Below are 24,679 nucleotides of genomic sequence, written 5' to 3' on the forward strand. Positions count from 1 at the left end.
ACGTATTTACACTTTTGGTATTTAGCTATATTTTGCCTCCGAATGACCTTAGATCTACTCCGAATCACCTTTTGACGTCAGGCAACAATCACTTTTTAATTGTGACGTCAAATGTTTTGAATTATGATGTCAAAGTTTACGGGAATCTGTGTGATTTTACGTAATGGCGGACAAATTTGCATACAAGTGTAAATACGTCTATAGACAACATGAAACTAAATGAAGACTGAGCAACACAAACCCCGAAGTACAATGTAATAAGAACATGAAATTAACAGTCTGCTTTGATATGCTTGTAGGGCAAAATCAAGTTATCAAAATAAATTTTATTTCAAAATTATCATTACAAAACAACTTGATCAATGTTAAAACAAAGTCATGTTACATGTATATACAATACTAAAGTACACATGTCAAACAATGTATTCTTAATGGAAAATGTATACTTTATTACACATATAACGTGATTATATTAAGTTTGTCCCTAATAAGTTTTGCGGTCCTCTTCAACAATGAAATTGCAGTATATTATTTCCAAGGACAGTGAGAAAGATGACATCATGCAGTCACTTACAAAAAGGGATTGAATTATCGAAGTTTATTCCACTAACACAACAGGTACCCTGTAATGCACAAGTTGCTTATATTTTTTTAATACATAATTATGACACTTAATGATTAAGATGATTTGAAAGAAATAAGCATGGGGTTGTCAAAGTTCTAAAAGATAATGAACAGCACTTATTAAGCAGAATTTGGAGCAAGCTGGCTGTATGTTTTTGATATTGTTTTCTCCTATGTTCCATTTTAAGTAACAGAAACAGTTGATGCAATTTTTTTTATGGCAAACTTTTTTATGAGGAATAATTCCAAAAAGGAGTTACACTGTATTGGGCTATTTTTTTTTTTTAACGTGTTGTTGTTTTTCATCATGAGCAGAATTTTGTAGGAAATTTTATTAACTTTTGGCAAATCTATACTTGTAGTAAAGATGCAGCCATTTACGATGGCGAGTAAGGAGGCCACCAACCATATTTTTAAACGGGATTACACACGTACTATAAAATCTAAATTTTGTGCCAATTAACTTTATACAGCCTGTTCATATTTTTTGTTATTGAATTATCGTGTCAATTTGGGAAAAAAAAAATTTAGGAATGATTGTAACCATGATCTACGACGATTTTTACCATTAACCAATATTCTTAGGGAGAATGATTAAAGTATTTCTCCAAAGTTTTGTACAAGCCTAAGACAATTATTGGATTTTTTTTGGATTTTGGTATGCCAAGGGGACTACTAAATATCCCAAGTTGAAGTAAAAAGATAATACCATGGCCAAAAAGAAAAACGACGAAAAGACGAACAACTCCAGTAAGAAATATTTGAAAGGTTAAGATGCAATTGGTCTTTTACAGACATTAAAGGTTTTAATACTGAAATTTGTTGTTTAAATAATCTTGTAGTCTTGGTTTATGACGGTTTGTGTATTCAACCACAATTCAGCCACATATCTATAATGTGTTTGGTAGCACTACATCTTAAACATGATTTTTCGTAAAGAGTTTCAACAAATCTTCTTTTATCTAATAATAGTGGTAGCCAAGTTTTGAAAGCCATAAACATCAACGAATGTGACGTATCACAAATTATACTTTCATATTTTAATCAATATTCGTTCACCTTCAACTTTATTGCGTTGATTTTATTGATAGTATATGTTTCTCTGTGAACTTGAACTTAGTTTTTAGAGAATAAAGTATCTATTTATCTTTCTTCGAATCACCGTAAAAAATATCTTTAGTTTCGTTTCCTTTTCATCTCCAGTAATGACCGAGAATTACATCTTGAGCAAAGTTGATAGATATATATGATTTGTACAGGACAATAAATGAAAATAATTGGAATAGCTCGAACAAAAAAAAAATCGGAAATCTCATTTTAAAAAGTTTATTTTCTTAGGAATATCAGTATTTTATTCAATTTTTTGCAAAGTATGTTACATTTTGAGATTCAATCTATTTTATGATTTAGTTATAAAATATACCCACACAGACATATGACATAAATTTGTAATTGTGTATTTTTGGTTTAAAGCATTGTACTAGTTATACTGTAAACTTTTGTAGACGATCGTGTTTTTAAATCAACAAAATATCAAAATTATAAATTGTAATAGTTCAGTAATAAGCTACACTCATAATATTTCCACTACAAGAAAATAACACTCTTTTCCTATAGCTGTTTTCTAATGTCATTTGAGCGTTGCATTGACATACTGGATCTCTGCATCCGTGGACTGACACTATTATTGTGCCCCTTTCAATAATAACAGCATGACGCAATTCTTGTGATTATCAATCTTCACATTTATCATAGCCGAAATATGGAAATTTATTCCTATTAAAATATTCAGTCCTTTGCTCAACGAACTGGTTTAGATTTTACGCCCAGCAAAAGATTAAATTACGTCGTGTAAAAAATCAAATACTTTGATGGAATGATAAAGTTTGAAATCAAGCGTACGTATTATAAAAACTCTTAAAAGTAGATGTCTGACTGACTAATGATACCATACACCAATAACAACGTTAATACAAAATATCTTTGACCAAACTTACATAAAATCAGCCTTAATACGCCTAATAATGCTAGCATCGTAATTAATCCTTTATCATGTTTAATATGGATTCTATAGTGCAATATTGGAGGTTTCAATTAATATTCTGGCGAACGACACGAAAGAAAAACGTTAAACTAGATACTGTATACAGTGTACATATTCACCGCTATAAATGTCAGAATCTTAAACCTTTTAGATTAATTTGCATTAGTAAAAAAAATTGTGCATACAGCTTTTTATACAAGAAAAAAGAAACGATTTCAATGGCCGATATATTCATTTTGGATGACTGCTTCTGGCAATCGTAATGGATTGTACTATTCCATCGACAAAGATACACAATGCTATAGACAATTCATAGAAAGAAAACTCAACATAATAATCGGTTTGAATTTCTTTTCAACTACATTTAAATCATTCTGACAATACGTTTTGTCTTTTTTATTCGTATATATCAGATCAAAAGATAATATCCATTAGTGTCTTGACAGACAAATACAATTTATTTCATTGTATTGCCAAACACTTGATTGTTTGTCTTAAACATTTGCATTAATTGCTGTATGAATGCAAATAGTGTTGAAGTCTGGTTTTTATGGCACATCAATGTCACGTCTAATCCATTATATATTGGATCATGCATTTCAGTAATTTAATCATCGTCCAGAGTGCTATCACATCATCTCGATTTAAAGCCTTTCTGGAATGCATTTATCTTATTACATACCACCGAATCCATAACCCGGCCTCTAATGTCCTGAGCACAAACACCACTGGTAAAAAGGCACATAGGTTTGTTAATGAATCTATTTCGTCTGACTCTATTACTATCAGCTATTACACGACACAAATACACAAATACAAGTAATTAACACAACATTTATAGAATTAAATGCTGCACTGTTTGAATTCTTGTCGTCTTCTTTGTTTTCAGAAACCTTTTCTGTACCTTAAACAATTAAAATAAAGAATTCTCAGTAAATTCTAGATAATGGGTTATGCAAAATTGTCCGCTGGTGGAATTGATAATTTTATCTTAATATTCAAGATTTGTCAAATATTCAAGTTTAACGTAACATGTGTATAGAATATGACAGCTTTTAAGTTCAAATGAACCTGTTGATATTGTTTATTTGTACTGAAGAAACAACTGGGATTACTATGATAATCATTTGCTGTGACAATCGCAGTTAAAAGTTAAACCTTTCAAAAAATGTTCAACTGAAATACATTTCTGTTTTTGTTTTTCAAATGACGCTTTGACTATACTTTTTGTCTTTTTTTGTTATTATATCAGCTCTCCAATTTTTTATTAAGTTTTGGATTTTCAAATATTTTGGCCTCGATAATCACTGAAGAGACATGTAATGTCGAAATGCGCCTTTGGTGCAGTGAAATTGATAGCGTTAATGTTATTTTTAAGTCACCCTAAATATTACATATACGTTTTATTTTCGTTATACTTGTATTTTGGTTGTCTTATGTTGCATGTTTTTGCCAAGACGAAGTTCGAAGATATTTTTATCGTTGATAATATATATATATTGTAAGTTTCTTGTTGTTTACCTTATACTCGAAATTTCCATCTGGTATGTTCAATTCTTATTTGAGAAAAAAACATGTATGAAATACTAGAATGCTGATGATTGTAATTGACAAATTGTTCCGCGTTATATATGCCTGATATTTTTAAGTCGTCGGAAAACCGATGTTTCTCCGGCTAAGACTCATATTTATTCTGTAAATAAGGGCAAAATTTGTATGTTATTCGTCTGTTTTTACAGCGGGATATTGATTGAAAGCATTAAAATATAAATGCCATGTGTAAAGTAGTACAAAATGGTTTAGAAATATGAAATTTCGTTATTTTTGGTTGTCAGGGTAATATTTTTTTTAAATGATAGGTTCTGAATTATATGATACTGAATTTTTTTTTCTAATTCATAATAACCGAATTTGTGTTTGCCAATACCTCCATTAACTTCATTTTCATTGGTATAATATTGACCTTAAAAAAAAATCTTTAATAATCAAAGTGAAATATGTTTTGTTTTAAGCTGTATTTGGAAATGGAATGAAATTATCAAATTATTTAGAGTATACACTTATCATGATTCAACAATGTAGATGAAAATTGGTGCAAAATTATTCTGTACTTTTATACGAAATGTAAAAACTTGAAGTAATCTCATATAATGGTATATACATATATTTGTGGGTCATCTATTGGTCCCATATGGAAAAGGTTGAAACGTAAACTTAAAGTTTGTTCGTATATATTCGTGTACATATCACTTACCATATCTTTTTGTTTTGTTTGGTACCCCATCTGAAATGAATATAGAGATCGTTGTATCTAACTGAAATGTTTACTTTCATAGCTATTTTTAAAATTCTAAATGAAACCTTCACCCTAACAGAATGTATTTTCGAATAAAAGAATGATTCACAAATCTGTGTATGCAGTTAAAATCACACATATTTGTTTTCGCCAATCAGAATCATTCAGTCCACTAGTACTATTTAGTTACCTGAATAATTCAGTCGTTATATTCTGCTGATCTACGATGACTATTAGGTTGAACGTTTGTATTTTCTGTGCCATGAGATAATGGTAGCCTTTTTTAGAATGTTCACTAATTCTAACACTGACCCAGAACTTACATATACAGTTAACTGAAGTACTATCATTATACTATTCAGAAATAAATGCGGATATGTATGATGATGGTCTTCTTTTTATCTTTATAAACCTAAGACCACTAGTAGTTTCCGGTCTTTTAACAGGCAGTGAATACAAAATTTAAAACAAATTCTCAAAAATTAATTTTCACCGGCATTTTATAAAAAGATTATATGTTTTACACCTGATTCATCCCTAAGCTTGGAAAATTGTGTTAAGAAGATGTTTTATTTTTTGTCCAATCACCGTGTTCAGATATATTGAGCCAAGTAGGATACACAAAAGAGCAACCTGAAAGTATATATACTACCGTTCCACCATTAACTGGGACTGAATTATTCGAGTTAACTATTTAGGTTTAGAATGTTTTGGAATTGTATCACTAAGAAAAAGAAAAGAAGGCGTCTAAAGGTCTTCAGCAATAATACACAAATGCATTTATCATACGTCAATCTGTTTAAATTAATCCATGATAAGTTAAAACAAAATACGAAATAATCACTAAAAAAAATTCCATCAGCTGTCACAATGAACCTTTTGTTTTGTAGTTGTGTGTGTGTGTTTGCTTGTTTGTAATTATCTGTGCACCGGTGTTCTCATATATGTGGTTGGTTGTTGGAACACCTTGTTCTTGTGTTGAACGTTTAAATCATTCTTGTTATATCTATGTTTATTTTGTTTGATTATCATATCAAATATTATAACGTTTTAAACTGTACAAATAGGTTATTAAACGAGGTATGTATTGCCTTACTTTAGTCTATTGTGTGGGTGGAAATCTAAGCCAAATGAATAACATTAAACAATTACATTCAAAAAGCAGTGCATACATTGGAATTCAGCAGATAGGTGTATAGATTTACAAAACGAATACAAGAACATGGATGGGGAAGACTTATAAAACAAAACCGTTGACTATAATAGCATTTCAAACCAAAGAGTTTATACACCAGTCACGTGTTTGTCCTTACCTCTGTAGTACATATCATTATATCGAGTAGTTGATCCTGCTGAAAAAAGTTCATTCATACTTTGCCATTGTATAAAATTATTCATACATGTAGACAATGCAAGTACAGGGGCACAGTTGACTCCCATTTTCTTCATCTCTGGTCAAAATTTCATAGAAACGCAAAACTGACCTATGATTTTCAAGTTTTCCTCTTTTGTAAGTATTGTGGGAGTAAATGTTGGGTATCCCCAAGCAAACTGTGAACACCTAACTTCATATCAAGAAGTAAATATAATATAATATACAAACAATAACGATATTGCTTGGGGTTTGTCTGCAGCGAACGAAAACATATTTATCAAGGAGTTAGGACATGTGCTTGGCAACATTTTATCTATAAAGATAAATGGCTGGACATTTATAGTAGACTGTACAATAAAAATTTCAAAGGAACTGCTTTTATTTTTGTTCTCCATATGAGTAATTATAAATTATCAAATGTTGATCAATACGTATTAAATGTATTTAAAACCAAACTTAAATTCCGTGAAAATTCAGTCATCAGAGACGAAAAACATACTCGATATGGAAGTCATCTTTATATATTAATGTATGAAAATCAACTTCAGATCTGCAGGTGTTACATAAAAGGTATGGACAAGTACAGTGTTAATGAAATTGTATCAATAGAAATACAGAATTTAAGGGTAAACTCAAAAAGGGGAAAGTCCACAAAATTTGTCGACTGGCAAACTGTTGTCATCTATCTGACTTGCCGTGGTACAGGCATTTTCTAAGAGAATGGTTGGTTAAACCTGGTTATATACTAGCTGAACCTCCAATTGTATGACAGTTGTGTTTAGTTTCGTTTCGAAGTCTATGGGCTGTGATTCCTCGAGAGTCGGTCAACAGGAAGGACAGATGATGATCACCAGAAATTAAATTCAAATGTTAAGTCTGTGAAAAGTCAGACAACCGGAAAGAAACGCATACTCTAACTGTACGTCATTATTTTATAAATGTAAAAAAAAAAATGTATGCAAAGTATAGTTTCAATGAAAATTTCCAAGTTCTTAAGCCTTAATTTCGCGAAAGGTCAGTCAATCCGGTGCTTTACTTTTGCGCCAATTGGCATTTCATTTGCGCCAAAATAATCGTTCATTTGCGCCACAAACCATATTTCATTTGCGCCAAAACAAAACATTTCATGTGCGCCAATAATACAGGTAAGTACAGGTAAATAGTATAAAAAGAGTTTTATTCAAAAGAGACTTTTAATAATAATTTTAAAGCACAGTTTTTGATTGCATAATAAAACATATTCCTCCGAAATCAGTCATCCTAACCATAATGAAAGCACTATACACGGATAAGTTCTTGATAAGAGACTTTTTTTGATAATGTTAAAACACAGTTCGGTTATAAATTAACGAGATCATTAAAACTAAAAGAAAGCACTATACACTGGAGTAAAACCAAAAGTTTGTTCTAACACAAGACTTGAAAGCAACTGCTCGGATGTACTAATTTACACTGGATAACCTTTATGTGTTGTCATAAAAAATTACAGACTTATTTCCTCTATATAAAAATAAGGAGATGTGGTATGATTGCCAATGAGTCACTATCAAGGTCAAATGATGTGGATGAAAGCCACCATAGACAACCGCACGGCCTTCAAAAACCAATTTCGTATAGTCGGCTATAAACGGCTCCAACATGAAAAATATGCAACAATCCAATTCTGAGAAAACTAACGGAAACTAACTCAGAATTGACAATGTCCATCTTGACACCTCAAACATGTGAACACTATATAATTTTAAACCTACGTGACTCTCAGTTTTATATAAAAAAAATAAGTATGAACTTACTTAGTTACCCCGTACCCACGGGAAATACTTAAAACAAATTCTTATTCACGATGTAGCAATGAAAATTTTAAACTTTCCTGTTTTATCTTACCTGTAAAATGGCGCAAATGTAGTTTTTATTTTTGGCGCAAATGAAATATAACCTTGTGGCGCAAATGAAAGATAGGATTTTGTAAAAATTGGCGCAAATGCAATGTGCCCAGTCAATCGAAATGGAACTATAAGTCATCGATTATACATTCATATAACAACAATTTAAAATATATGAATATGAATATGTAACGAAAAAAGTCCGAATAAATGTTACATTTCAGAAGAACGGAAGGATGGACATGGGTATGGGTGACAATTTATTCATACTTCTTATATTAAGTGCGTGATAAACAGGATATGTTATAAAATAGTGACCAAGACATGCTTAATAATAATTTTCTAAAAATACAGTAATATCGGAAACTCTGTTCGCCACTGTCGTGCTCTATAGCAATTACCTTGTATGCATCAATATTAAACGCAAGCGTTTTTAAATATTCTTAACTTCAATGCGTTTTCGTGTTATTTTGCGTAGAGTCCACCTTTTTCCCTTGCGAAACAGATGTAGCTTAATGCTGTGGCACATAACAATAATTATCAGTTTTTTTTAGAAAAGAATTTACCGAGCAAATTCACGGACCGATTTTAGCTTTTTAGTGCCAAATGCATACACCAAATTAAGCCATTTTCAATATGAAAAAAATAGGTTTAAATAAAGACGTGTTTTAGCGTCCGACACTAGATTTCAAATAAAGACTTGCTTTAACGTCCAAAACAAATTGTTTGTATTTATAGTAAATGTCCTTAGATTAACATACGATGCTTAACTTTTGTAGAGACGTTTTAAAATCATGCGTTTTTTAATAAAAATAAATGTATGTATACCAGAGCTATACTTACTATCTAGAATACTGACTGGGAAACTTGAAGCTTCGTTTTCAGAACTTCGACAAACATACATTCCTCGGTCCTCTAATGTGCTTTTTTCAATAATAAGTTCACTAATCAACATCCTTCCAGGGACGTCTTGTATGCGTTTGTAAATTTTTAACCTTCCGCCCCAACGTTTATCTTTTTGGTCAATGATGTTACCATTGTGAAACCAGTCAATATCGTCTGGGGCACGAAATAATCCAGTAGCATTACATGTTAAATTAACCTTCTGATGAAGATCTAAATAGGCTGTGCCTGTTAAGCTTATACCTGAAAATAAAGATGTCCTAACTTATGGGATATGTTTGCATTCAATTAATTTTATGACGATGGAGTTTTTGGAATTTACAAATCTGGAGAATGGGATTTAAAACGATTATATAGCATTGATTTTTTCTCAATGGATTATAATTTACTTAAATTACCCGATGGGTAGAATTGGGTATAAAAATTTAAAAAAAAACCTACATTATAAAGTTGGGCGTCCGTTTGACTTTGAGAGATGTATAAGATGTTTTAGAGGTGTTTAAGTACTTAACATCTTTCGGTGATATTGGGGACGTTCAATTCGATGTTAAGTGTAGTGAGATTGTCAAGCTCTAGAATGCGTCACAGAACCCTTGCAAACACTATTAGAGGGGTCCGTAGGGGACTGTTGCGAGTCTAAATTCATGTTCCTATATACATGTATCATGTTGATTATACCCTGTTTCCAGTGGTACTAGAAATTCAAGTCCTTCATCCATTTTGAAAAAATAACCATTGAATTTATTATGAAATTGACAATGTTCAAATTCTTAATTTGCTTGAAATATTTGCCACTGGATATTGAAGAAACAGCAATCATTTTGAAATAGATATGAAGTTTTGTTAAATGATATTAATTTACCTGGTCTTTTGTCTTTAGGTTGTGCTGCAATAAAAGTAAAATTTATAAAGAAATTATTTTATTATGTACTTTCCAATAATGCACCTGTTCATGTAACTATATGAATAAAACATGTTTTAATCAGAAAATCCAGTAAAACAAAAACAAACAGATCCAAACAACAAAAGATATGCTCAGAATTAGTAGGATGCAAAAAAGGGACAGAAAACTATATGGTTCAGAGTTGAAAGAATATAATGAAGCGCGGATTAAATTAAATCAAATTAAATTTCATAACAGAACGCTGCTAAACAAATGCAAGCATGTATGAAGAAATTTATATGTTGAGTAACAATGAGACAACCTGACAACATAAAACCTCAAATTACATGTAGATTAAACATACGGTCTTCAACAATACACAAGACTAAGTGTCTACATAATAATAGCTCTGAATCGGCCCGAGCCTAGAAACATGGTAAATAAATTTAACAGGACTTTGACAGGCTACTTTTGCTTTATGTATATGGTAAAAACATACATGTAAAAAAATTAGCGAATTGATTTCTACCCACAAAATATACCAACCGCAATGATTGAACATCAGTATAACGTACAATGATAATATGTCTAACTCTTTTTTATTTCTACCCACCGAATCTTTCTATCTTTCGCTACCATGTTTTATTTATAATACCAAAAATTCAATTATAACAGAATGTTTCATTATGTAAATATTGAATACATAGTACTGATTAAAATACAGCACTTCTTAAAGGAAAGTCCCATTTGGTTGATGACGCGTTGGTATTGTTAAGCAGGACAGATAACTTGATATCGCGTATTGTGTAATTGATTTTCACATTGCCAAAGATTTTGCTTTCAGTTTTGTATTCCTCGTTCACTCTCTATTTTAGTGTGTTTATATTTTGTCTTTCTGCAGTTTCGTAGACTTTGTAATATTCTATGGATTTTGATCTTTACAACATTCGCTTCTCTGCTCTTCCTGTCTCTATATTATAACATTGTTTTGATGAGACGAAAAGCTCCCCGAAGTGTTAACTAACTCGTATTGGTGGTATCAGTTGAATATTAAAATTTACATATACATTTTTAACTTACCTAAAACTCTAAGATATACATATCGTCTATTACTTTGTGTCGATGATATTTGACATTCATATGTATTTGTATGTCTTGGTTTAGCACTTTTGATAACCAAGTCCCAACTTTCGTCAGTTTTATTAATTACACTATAAAGAACACTGATATCTTTATCAGTTGTCCATGGTTCTGTACCGATAGTTAATGGCCATCGTTTACGTTCAAGACGCCATTGAACCTGTAACAAGAACACAGCATGATTGTGATTGGAAAGGAAGAAAGAGCTCTTATCAAATATAAAACAATTCCATTTGGTTAAATATAGATACACTAGCAATTTCCATAAATGGCATATATGCATCAATTATAAATGTTAAGACTGTTCGAGGTTTCGAATTGCATTCATTTGTGCTCATTATTGTACCGGGAAGAAACTCCATATATAATCATTTATGATCTTGGTGCTGATAGCTATAGAATATTCAGATATGAAGTTTGAAAACATCGAGGCGCTAATCAGAAACTGTCACGATAAATCGAAATGAATGAGAAAACAGATGTAAAACAATTGGGACAAGGTGATGCCATTAAAATAAAACATCGCCAATTTTATGAAAACAAACTACAGCAATATCATACAATTTAAAACAAAACGAAAAGAAATGAAATCACGAACCAATACAAACAATCAAAAACATAGAAAAATATAATAAGAAAATAGAAATGACAGCAATGAAATCTTTCAACAATGTGACTGTTTATTTTAGTATATAAACGTCTTATCATGATTGTAATAGAGAGGCGAAGGATACCAAAGGAACATTCAAACTCAAAATTCAAAAAATAAACTGACAACGCCTTGGCTAAAAACGAAAACGACAAACAGACAAACAACTGTACACAAAACACAACATAGAAAACTAAAGACTGAGCAACACGAACCCCACCAAAAACTTGGGGTGATATCAGGTGCTCTGGAAATGTCATAGTTGTATCTGAAGTTCAAAGTTATAAATTACAATTTACCGTGTGATTATACATACAATGTAATTTGCTAATTACGTGATAACTTATAATAAGAATGTTTTAATGGCCTATTTTGTTTACAGATTTATTCATAAATCATGGTTTAGATACGTTATATGAACCCTGTATTATAAGTTACGATCAAGGTGCTTGTATTTTTTTTTTTGATAGAAAACCCTACTATAATTCAGCACGCTGTTCTCCTTTAATAGATGTTCAATATCACATGGTTCCAAGCTCATAATTACTTAATTTGATGTTCAACCATCGCAATGTAACGCAGATGTAAAACTAAGGAGATTTGGTATGATTATCAATGAGACAACTTTCCACCAAAGTTCAAATGAAGTGGACGTATGCAATTATAGGTCACCGTACAGCCTTCAACAATGAGAAAACCCATACCGCATAGTCGGCTATAAAAGGCCCTGACATGAAAAATATGAAACAACTCAATTGAGAAAACTAACGGCCTAATTTATAACAAAGCAATTTACGAAAACCAAATAAAAGACATGAACCAACGACAACCACTGAACTATAGGCTCCTGACTTAGGACAGGGACATAAAGAATGCGGCGGGATTAAACATGGTTGTGAGCGCTCAACCCTCCTCTAACCTGGGACAGTGGTGTGACAGCAAAACATAAGAACAAACTATACAAATCAGCTGAAAAGGGCTTAACTTATCCGATCGATACAAAGAAGAAACACATCTAACAAAAACACAGACCGGACGTGGCAGTGTAGTTATACATCCCTAACAAAACAAAAGAAAAAAACACAAAGTACAGATCTGAGAGAACTCGCATTTACTGACAGCTAGTTCAAAGCCAATAACAATTAATGAAAAAATCATGTATCTAAGACTAAAATATCAATTAGCACACATCCAACATCCAATGGATTTAGTGTAAAGACCTCATTAACAGTCAGAGAAAAACATGACCTTGTGCAATGCCAAAATATAGGTATCGACAGATTGTAGAACCGTGAAAATGCATATATGTATAACAATAATATTTAGTATGGTTTTAATTTAATGATAACAAAATCAATATTTGTACCAATACAAACAATATTCAAAGATCTAATTGTAGTGTTGAATTGGTAACCTTTTAGAATAAGTTTATTTAAAGGATTGATAAGTTTACCCGGATCGTATCTACATTTCCGGGCTTGGTAAACAACATCACAGTAAAATTAAGGATGTGCTATTCCGTTTGAATAAGTTTTTTACAGGAACGGCCAAACTTGCAAGCCAAATCTTAGTATTTATGGAAGAATTTAGTAAAGGTTTTAAGTAATTTTTGGTAACAAAATCCCTGACTTAATAATTTACCAGTAATACATAGATTACGCTCATTGAAATCCAAAACGTCACTACAGACACGGGCATGGCGAACAAGTTGGGATATATAAACACCGCCAAAGGAACATCATCCTCCAAAATAGGAAAATTAACAATAGGGAAAGTAAAATCACTCCTTTTGTCGTAAATTTTTGTGTAGAGTTTCTTTGTAAAACTGAAATATCTAAATCTAGGAAAGGACAGTTATTGCTGTTTATATTTAATTTATTCAAAGTAAGTTCCTTTGGGTAAATTTCGGCAGTATATTTAGAGAGTATTACTTTGTTTCATTAAAAAGAATGGCGAACGTAGATACAAGTATCTTGTCTTGGAGAGGGATAAATCCTACTTTGTAAAGCATCACTCTGATTCAAACAAAAAATTCTCTGAAACTGACATTATCAAGATGCTTGATTTCTTGATTGACAACATATTTGTTACGTTTGGAGGACGTTTTTTCAACAGACTGTCGGAATTCCAATGGGAACCAATTGTGCCCTCTTCTTGTCGACTTGTTTCTTTATTACTATGAGGCTGACTTCATACAGAAACTTCTTAGGAAGAAAGATAGGAAGTTAGCAATATCCTTTAACTTTACGTTCCGCTATATAGATGATGTTCTCTCACTAAATAATACAACATTTGGTGACTATGTTGAACGAATCTATCCTATCGAACTAGAGATAAAGAATACTACAGATACAGTTAAGTCTGCCTCATATCTTGACTTACATCTAGAAATTGACAATGAGGGTCGGTTGAAAACAAAACTTTACGACAAAAGAGATGATTTCAGCTTCCCAATTGTGAACTTTCCATTTCTATGTAGCAACATTCCAGCAGCGCCTGCATACGGAGTATATATCTCCCAATTGATACGATATTCCCGGGCTTGTATTTCCTATCATGATTTCCTTGATAGAGGATTGCTGCTCACAAGGAAGCAATTAAACCAAATGGTGAAGTTGAAGTCATCCCTTCATAAATTTTACGGACGCCATCACGAGTTGGTTGACCGTTATGGAATAACCGTTTCAAAGATAATATCGGATATGTTCCTTATGTCGTAACTACAATTCCCTTCCCTTTTCACGAATGTGACCTACCGAATTAGATCACCCCCAGTTTTTGGTTGGGTTCGTGTTGTTTAGTCTTTGGTTTTCTATGTTGTGTCATCTGTACTATTATTTGTCTATTTGTCTTTTTATTTTTGGCCATGGCGTTGTCAGTTTGTTTTCGATCTATGAGTTTGACTGTCCCTCTGGTATCTTTCGTCCCTCTTTTATCAATTAAATGGAATTAAGACGGGTCTTTACTGAGTTTGGTCACATACTATGAGTCATAACAGTACATGAACAAGTCTGCTATTTAAGGGGCACAATTGGTGCCCATTGCCCATAGGAATACCTACAACCTGTCGATAAACTTTTTTGCCTAAACGTACATAAATGTTGTCAGGGAGACAACCCCAGTATGTATATCTAGCAAATTTATTTCTCATTTGAGAAAAAGCTATATATGAGTTGCAGCAAATAAATTTGCAATCAGACCATTTAATTAAATAGGAAAACTTTTGTTTGTTAAGATTGTGTGGAAGTGTAGTATAAAGTAGATTGTTGTAAGACATGCGTTACATAACATTACGTGAAAATGAACCGTCAGTGTAAAATTAAAGGTCATTGTCCTCTGGTTCCAAGGGTAACCATTATATACAGGTCTGACTACCTTGATCAGGTTTGTTCTAGACAAGTTTTGAATGTAAAATAAATAATCCTTAACATCACCAAACCGAATGGGATCAAAACACAAGTGGCAAAATCGCTTTATCTCCACTTTTCCTGTGATTAAACACACAATATACATACTTTATAAACTGAAAATGTACAATACCCCTGTATTATTTGAATTGTGCGAGAAACAAAGCACACTGACTACCAAGCGAGTGCTACTCCCATTCAACAGACAGAGACAATTTTAGTTAATGTGAAACATGTGGCAAAATTAAACCCATGGGTAGACGTTTCCACTGACTTTGAACTGTCAAAATGTGAAACATGTGGCAAAATTAAACCCATGGGTAGACGTTTCCACTGACTTTCAACTGTCAAATTGTGAAACATGTGGCAAAATTAAACCCGTGGGTAGACGTTTCCACTGACTTTCAACTGTCAAAATGTGAAACATGTGGCAAAATTAAACCCATGGGTAGACGTTTCCACTGACTTTGTACTGTCAAAATGTGAAACATGTGGCAAAATTAAACCCATGGGTAGACGTTTCCACTGACTTTCAACTGTCAAAGACTCGTCCTGAACATGCATGAAATAATTGAGACTAGACATTAAGCTACAAACAATGAATTAATCAATCACTTTCATGAATTGTCAAAACTAAGGTTTTATCCCCTTCCTGCAAAGATTAAGCTGTCTATTAAGAACCTCATTCATATAACATTGCATGTAGTATATATAAATTTGGTGTCCAAGCGTTAAAAAATACTCTGTCCATCTATACTTTCATGGTACTTATCCAGAAAGAAAAGCGCTATACATCAAAACTTAGTTCTGTTGAAAGGATTACTATAAAAATTATGCTCTTATCATCATTGATGTTAGCATAGTTTCTAATATTGTTATTTCTATCATTATTATAAATGTTCTTCATAAAATTATTGTAGATAGTTATACAGCTATTAACGACATCAAATACTTACATCCTTTGTCCTTCTGTTTCTGACTGTACATTTTAGAATGACCTTTTCATTACTATGGACGGTTATATTTGTTGCATCTGGAAGTATTTCTGGTGCTGATGGTCTATAGACATATCTTCTGTAATGCCTACCTGAAAGTGTAAAATTATTGACAACTATACTTTGCATGTGTTTAAACCTGGATAGTCTTAACCCTTTACAATTACGTTTTATGTTCTACGACCACATTAAAACAGTCTCAAAAGGGTACCATAAAAGGGATATCGATGATACTTCTTACCTTCTAAATTGAAACATCAATAACCTCATCCAACCAAAATCTCAGAGTAAATTAAGCCAACTATCAAAAATAAAACAGCGAAAAGTAGAAACATAAAGAAAATGTCTACACTGCGTTAAAACATTGTCACATGTGTATAGGTAGCTGTTTAACTTGTGCAAACTGGCATCTTTCCAATTTCTAGATGAACATACTTTTAAATGTACTACATTGGTATTTTGAAAAGACATTGTCTACAGTTTTCAAATTCATGTACATTTACAAATACATAAAAAGGATAACAAGACTCACTAAAAATACAGGACAGTAAAACAGACCATATCAACCACAATACCCGTCTCCTCGGGAAAACAGACGCACAAACAAAGACCAACACACAACACATACTGTCGATAAACTTAGTACAGACACAATATGTTATGCATGTATCCATTCTAGACTGAAACCAATAAATCATACAATGCATTAAATGCTGCATTCAATTTGGTGTAATCACAATTTCATAAAGATTCAGAATATAGCTTTTATAACAAAAATTAATTTGATGTCTATCGACGGGTATTATGTTTAATATTGTCAATCATTATGGAAGAGATTTGAATGGATTCTGATTGTATTTCAAAAACATCATGCTGAACGATTATGAAAGTATTAAGTAAAGCAAAGAAATAATTAACCACAATCCTAGAAAATAATCATTTCTTTATGAAACCTCAAAACATATACATCAATTTTCAAAATACTTGTCTTAACTCCCCCGAGGAACACTATGAAGCCATTGTTAAACGAAGAATTGGTTAGGTTTCCGATGGAGTTCGATGATATCAGAATAATGCTCAAATTTCATTAGTTAAAATATCCTGCATTATTGTATTTACGGAGATTTGGGTGTTGATAGAGTTTTTTTTATATATATTCATAATGTATCGTCTAGATCAGTTAATGCAAAGATATATTAAATTTGGAAGTAACACAGATTTATTAACTGCAAAGAGATATCAAACTTGAAAGTAAAACAGATTTATTGACAACTAAAAAGTTATTTTCACCTTTTAAAAAAAATCGCAGAAGACATAAAGGGAACAATCAAAAACCATAATACGTCAAACAAAAGCAATACCAGTATAATGGCCAAATACATGTAGAAACACGACAAAAGTACACACAACAGTCACAGTACACTACAAAGAAAACTAAAAATTGAATAACAGGAACCCCACAAAAAACCAGGATTATCTTAGGTGCTCACCGCTTGGAAAGTTAATATGGTTGTTCAGTCGGCATTCAATTATGTCAAGCTCGAGAAAAATTGGACGGAATTGGGGCTACGAATATAGAAACATATACGTGGTTATCTATGACACAAGCTTTTCCATAACGGCAACTAAATCATGATGGAGTCCGTTAAATTTTAAAAGGGATGACGTCAACTTAACTATTAGGAATCAGTGTTTAAATAGTTTGCCTTCAAACGATGAGGGCACTACCACACCCAAATTATGTCACATAACAAATTAAAAAAAGAAATTAATTATAATAGTAAATGTGACAGAGAAGACCATTTATGACTTAAACGTTAGTCATTTATAGAAGTGCCTGAAGGAGAAGTTACTTTCCAGTAGCAAGATACCCAAATACCTAGTTTTCTCTAATTCACTTTTCAAGAAAAGGAGATGCTACAAGAGTAAAAAGTTGTTTAAGTTTTTGCATAGTAATTTGGTCGCCATAAATAATCGACGTGTGCTTCTTTTTACCATAAAGACTGATCGTTGATTCAAGATGTGCTTATCCTTAAAGAGAACATTGGATCATCTTATTACGGTTGGCTATGGGATTTGTAATAACTATTCTAATTGTCTTTATGTTATAAGCTCCTGAAAAAAGTTATCAATGCCCGTTTGAGGGGCTTCGGTTGCCGAGTGGTCTAGGTAGTTAGTTTACAGTGATCACATTGTCAAGCTTGTCAACACTGATGTTGTGAATTCGAACCTCACTCATGGCAGCACAGTGAATTCGACTCGGATCTTAATAGATTAGGATTTCCAGTTTTTTTTTGGCGTCCTATATATTAGGCTATTGGAATTAATAATATGTTTTGGTTTAAACTTTGTAAATTAAACTACATACAGCAATATTTATACTTAATATAGCTATGAATTTTTAGTTCTATTTAAGATATATTTTATATAAGATTAACAAACATTTCAAATCTTATATTGTATGACTCGACAAGCAGATTTTTTTTGTTCGTCACGAGAAAACAATTTAAAACTGCATTAATAATCTATTAAATGAAATTTTATACCAGTATTACGAAAAAAGTAAAATAAAAAAAGTACCGAACTCCAAGGAAAATTCAAAACGGAAAGTCTTTATCAAATGGTAAAATCAAAAGCTCAAACTCATCAAACGAATGGAAAACAACTGTCATATTACGGAGTTGTTACATTGAAACTGGCTGCAGCATAGTACGCTTATTTTTGTGTTCCTTTTCGTTTAAAAAAAATAATTTGTTAATACATCAAAATTAATAAAATACTTTATAATATCAGAGTATCTTAAAATATTTAAGAATTGTATAAGTATTTTTTCACCCCTAAAGTCAGACAAAATTGATTCAGAAAAATTTAGTTGTTTAGCTATTTTTCTTGTATGCACCGTAATAAAATATTTGCAATACTTCAATCTCCAAAAGTGTTTCAACGTTACTGATTATGTTGCTTGTATATACATTGGTTGACTGGGGAATACAAATAGGACAGCACTGGAATTCTTTTATCTGGCAGTTAAACACATGCTTTAGAGTTTATAAATACGTCTAGACATTTAAATTTGATCTGTAAATGTAAATATGAATTGTCACTAAGTCGTGTAGGTGTGAATATTATCAACTTTTGAAAATCAATTCGGAATCTGATGTTCATACGACATGGTCGAGTATTACCTAGCGTACAATTAACATGATAATGATTATTTTGTGAGCTAAGAATTATCACTCATTGAACACTTCCTTTATCTTATATTTTAATCAGATTCTTATATCTGTATGGAGGAATGATTTGATGGAAAACTGGTGTGGATTTTTAAAATTGATAGTTTTGTATCATGATCATATCATATAATAAAATTTAGTAACCGATTTTTTTGTCGACTCGATTATTACATAACTAACATGCTGAAAAGTTTATAAAAATCTATTTTTGTGTTAGTGGTTACGTAAAGAATTCTCGAAGGTAGCTCATTAATGAAATTATTTACCGTCTCTTAAAGTCTGTTGTTTCTCTAATCGTGAAAAAAAGAAAGATCACAGAAAAATCAACAACCTTTGAAATTTTCGTTACGAATTGAAGTTTGCTGTTCAATTCAGTGCATTTATTTGCTGAACAATTCAAAGAATTTGATAAAAGAAAAAGCAGACATAATATCTTAGTTTGAGAATCAATGTCTTTTTATATATGTATTTGAACTAGCTTTCAGTAACTGCGAGTACTCTTACGTCGGCCTTTTGTTTTTTGTCGTTCTATTAGTTTTTTTTTTTACGTTTTTTTTTTTTTGGGGGGGGGGGGGGGGAGGGGGTAATGAGACAAATTCCCTTTTCAACCGACTTTTACAGTTTGTACTTGTGTTGTGCTGTCATACGTCGATGAAGAAAGAAAACAAGTATCCTGTTGTACTGAAGTCTTATATAGCTCACTACACCGTACGAGTTTTGTACATTGTTTAAGGCCGTACAAAATGTATATGGACCTATTAAATTTGTTCACATCCTTGGTCACTGGTTGATACACTGTTCTTGTCTCATCGTACCACACCTTCTTATTTTTATGTATCACCTTTTTTTTTTCAAACGATCGAAGTATGACACATACTAGACAATAGCAAACCTGGACAATAAGGAAATCTTTTGATATCTCTCATTTAATCACAAATCGTACAAGTATGATGCAACAGTTAATTAGTTTTATTTGTTTTAATTTCAAAAATGAGAGAAAAAGAAAACATAATATGGTACATACATACATAATGTCCTTTTGAGACTGTGTTTTCGAATAAACGTTGAATATTCAAAGCTAGTTTAAGTTAGAAATCTCGTCATTGGTTGCCATTGTTTCTCTTGAAGGTTTCCTAATTTTTCGAGACTACTCAGCAAACTTTATAGCTTACCAGGCGATGTCCATAATTAGGATGTCGCATATTGACCACGAAGTCTATGTACTAGTAACTACAGTGTACATATAATTTGTTTGAACGTACTTTCATTTTTTTGCCGTTTGATTGATAAAGGGTTATCTCATTGTTGTTTTAATCATATAGAAGTCTAAAAAAAGGACCAACCTGCAAATTTACTATGTACCGGATCGTCTAGAATAGACGATACTGTGCAGATAAGGAAAAAATTATATAAGTCTAGAGATTTGCACAACGATACTAATATAAGATGGAATTATACGAAGATGTTGTTATTAAATCGTGTTGACAAATATTTCGGCTTAACAAATAGCCTTCCTCAGTGTCAATATATATATATAAAACAAGTCTAAATTGAAAACAACGTTCAAACCTATGATTGCGTTGGATGAAAACCACAATTTTTATACGTGTGCATGTAAAACAAATTTCTAGGTAGAGGGGTCTAAATACAGCACTAACAACATTTTCGAAAAGACCAAAAATAGTATAAAAAGTATATTTTAACAAAACGCATTTGACTAACAGGTCGAACAACGGATGTTCTTAAACCCTGCTGACTGCCATTGGCGATTGCCAAATAAATTGATCACCAGTACAAAATGGATCTTAATATTAATTTAATACCAAACAGAAAACAATAAACTTGTTGAAAAGATGGTTTACCACAAACATGAGGTGCAAAAATTTGTATACACCATATCCAGATTTCGACAATTAATGTCTCTTCAGTGATGTTAGGGATTGAAACGGTATTTGGAAGGCCATATATTTTACCTCAATTTAGGATAGACTCTTGAATTTTAAAAAGTCAAAATAGGATGAACGGATCATATAAACCCGAAGAAGAATATAATACAAGCCCAAACGGAAAAATATAAACAAGTCTAAATTGAAAACAACGTTCAAACCTATGATTGCGTTGAATAAAAACCACAATTTGTATACGTGTGCATGTAAAACAAATTTCTAAGTAGAGGGGTCTAAATACAGCACAAAAAACATTTTCCAAAAGACCAAAATAGTGAAAAAGTATATTTTAACAAAACGCATTTGACTAACAGGTCGAACAACTGCCATTGGCGATTGCCACATAAATTGATCACCAGTACAAAATGGATCTTAATATTAATGTAATACCAAACAGAAAACAATAAACTTGTGGAAAAGCTGGTTTACCACAAACATGAGGTGCAAAAATTTTTATACACCATATCCGGATTTCGACAATTAATGTCTCTTCAGTGGTGTTAGGGATCGAAACGGCATTTGGAATGCCATATAATTTACCTCAATTTAGGATAGACTCTTGAATTTTTAAGAGTCAAAATAGGATGAACGGATATATATATATGTAGTGATTTTTGTATGGGAAAAAATAGTTATTGCGTGAAACTGTCAGTATAACCCCAATGCAACAAAACCAGAAATCAGCAAATTGGTTTCTTATTTTCCTGGGGGAAACTGGTTATATTTATATGTAAATTAAATACGATATGTAAAACTGACCATGCTGTTATAAACGTCCTAACTTAATGTTCAATCAATAGTTTTGTAATGCATGAAATTTTGAGGAAAAAAATATGAGAGGGGAAGGAACTATTAAATAATTCAAACATACGTCCAGGACAAAATAAGATCATCTATCATGTCTATTAGAAAAATATAAGAAAGTGAAAGCATCTAAAATGTAGCCAGTAATAAAAAGTGTTATAATGAACAAAAGCAGGATCCGATCACTCCCTAAATCCCACAATAAAAACCAAGTGGTTCACCTTAATATCAATAAAATTACTCTGCTACAAGAAATTTCCAAACAACCATACTCTTTTGAATTTCAACTGTCAGCTTTTTTTCACAGCTATTTGTTGAGTATCATTTATATGTATTTAATGTACCGTTGTTGTTTCAATCCCTTTGCAGATATTTATACGCTTTTATTTACACAACAACAATTATATGCCAAGGATGAGAGCCAGCTGTCTGATTGATGCAGATCTATATTAAATCGATAATCTGGCATAAGTAAAGGATGATTTTCAGCGATAACTGTCTCCTCAAGTTATAAGTTGATCGCGCCCACATTTTTAGTATTGTGCGCTTCATTCAAAATCTGCTTCGGTCGACGCTTCAACAAAAAGAAGCATTCAATTCTCGATGATAAAAAAACAACTGTTATAGTAAACAAATGAATAAAATATGTGGATATATTATGTTTTAAAAAGTATTTCCTCCAGGAAATATTTGTTATAACTAGAAAAATAAACAGATACCAGAATTCTTTCAGCATCAGATTTTTTCCGGTTTCAAGTATACAAAAAACCATTATCTGTACATAAAAAAAATATTTGTGATCCAATATTATAAAAGAAAGCTGTGAACACAAAAATGCAAATATATTTTTTCGATTCAAAGAACACAAATTAAGAAAATGGAACAATAGGGCATGGTCAATTTTCATTGTCACAATTTTTATGCAAAATTCTATTTCATTTAATTTACATGAGTCCTTGTTGAACTGTAATATATAAGTTTTAAAGTCTGATAACATTAAAACACTGCAGATTAATCGCGTGTTTGTTAACAATAGGGAAATAGGAATACAAACTATTTACAACATATCTATTGAAAAAGTCGGTCGTGAAGTCGATCAGGACTATCTACACGTAGAAAGAAAGAGGGAGATTTTTAACCAGATTATCGATAACTTTTCCTAAGACCAAATTGACAAAATAGCTGTCAGCTAGTAATTTAAAACGTTTTCCATCGGGATATAAATGTTTCATGTCTCTGCATATACAATTACATTTGTATTCTATTTATAATAGCAGTTGGTTGTCATCTCTGGTTTGATACTTCTTATGGTATATGTGTATATACTTTGGGTCGGTACCAGAGTTACGGACTATCAATCCTCGATGGTATACAACAAGTGCTCTAATACAAGAATGAGTTCATATTAGTAGATATAAATGTTCACAAATGTGATTGGTACAAGATTTAAAGTTGAAAGTTATTATGTTAAGGTTGACATTACACGTTTTAACTCCTATTATTACAATGTTGTCAAGCTTTATATAATTTTGGTAATGGAGATAATTGGTCTCGCGAGTGTTTCTTTAGAAACACGTGTTGTGCGCACACATATCCGTTTGATAAATCTATTTTTAGTTCATCAAAACAGCAACTCTCTTTAAAGTTGCTGCAATTGATCACTCAAAGCAGCGGAAAAGAAGAACGTGACATATAAACAATGCATTTTGTGGTTATTGAATAGAGATACTTCTTCTTCTAAATTATTTATGAAATAAAGACTTAATTTAATGACTTGTTTATACCATTGTCAAGTTTTTCTTTTCTTCTGTCAGATGGAAGCAAAGTTAAATAAAAGCAAAAATTCTGTTTATATACAGATAACTAATCAGTTTCAGTTAGTTACGGGCAGCCGGTTCGATGTGTGCAAATCAGCAGCATTCGATAGCACTCGGGATTGAATGCAGTAAGTAATGCTTTATCTGCTGTTTGATTTGTTTTCGATTCGTGTACACATTTCCTTGTTTGTTCCTCAACATGTCTCTTTGCTTTTGATATTTCTCGTTCCTGTATTGCTTGCACATGTACGTCAACCTGTTCCGAAGACTGTAAATTATCTTTTTCCTGTTGTACATTTTTTGGTGTACATTGTACTTGTCATCCTGTTCATTGATGTATCTCCTTCGTGTATAATTTTTCGTACTTAATATAAAAAAGAAGATGTGGTATGACTGCCAATGTGACAACTCTTAATCCAAGTCACAATGTATATAAAGTTAACAATTATAGGTCAAAGTACGGCCTTCAACACGGATCCTAGGCTCAAACGGAACAGCAAGCTATTAAAACATTTCATACAGGAAAACCAACGGTCTAATCTGTAATAAAACATATTTCGTTGCTTGAAAATTTCTCTCATTCGAGCAATATTTATACGCCAAACTCTCTCTTTACTTTACATTTATCTCGTTCCTGTATTGTATGTACGTCAATCTGTCTCTTTACTCTACATTTATCT

General features: G+C 31.9%; 1 protein-coding gene across 1 annotated transcript in view; it reads right to left on the minus strand.

Moving 5' to 3' along the window:
• Positions 1-311: 311 nt before the first annotated feature.
• Positions 312-24,679, minus strand: part of LOC127734431 (zwei Ig domain protein zig-8-like) — a 60,896-nt gene continuing 36,528 nt past the window's right edge. The window contains exons 2-7 of the mRNA XM_052244276.1: positions 16,161-16,291; positions 11,089-11,308; positions 9,988-10,011; positions 9,066-9,368; positions 4,923-4,952; positions 312-3,572 (exon numbers count right to left, since the gene is read on the minus strand). Coding sequence (XP_052100236.1) covers positions 3,454-3,572; positions 4,923-4,952; positions 9,066-9,368; positions 9,988-10,011; positions 11,089-11,308; positions 16,161-16,291 — 827 coding nt within the window. The 3' untranslated portion in view covers positions 312-3,453. The remainder of the gene's footprint in view (positions 3,573-4,922; positions 4,953-9,065; positions 9,369-9,987; positions 10,012-11,088; positions 11,309-16,160; positions 16,292-24,679) is intronic.

This window comes from Mytilus californianus, unplaced genomic scaffold (genome assembly GCF_021869535.1).
Source record: "Mytilus californianus isolate M0D057914Y unplaced genomic scaffold, xbMytCali1.0.p SCAF_3, whole genome shotgun sequence".
NCBI lineage: Eukaryota > Metazoa > Mollusca > Bivalvia > Mytilida > Mytilidae > Mytilus > Mytilus californianus.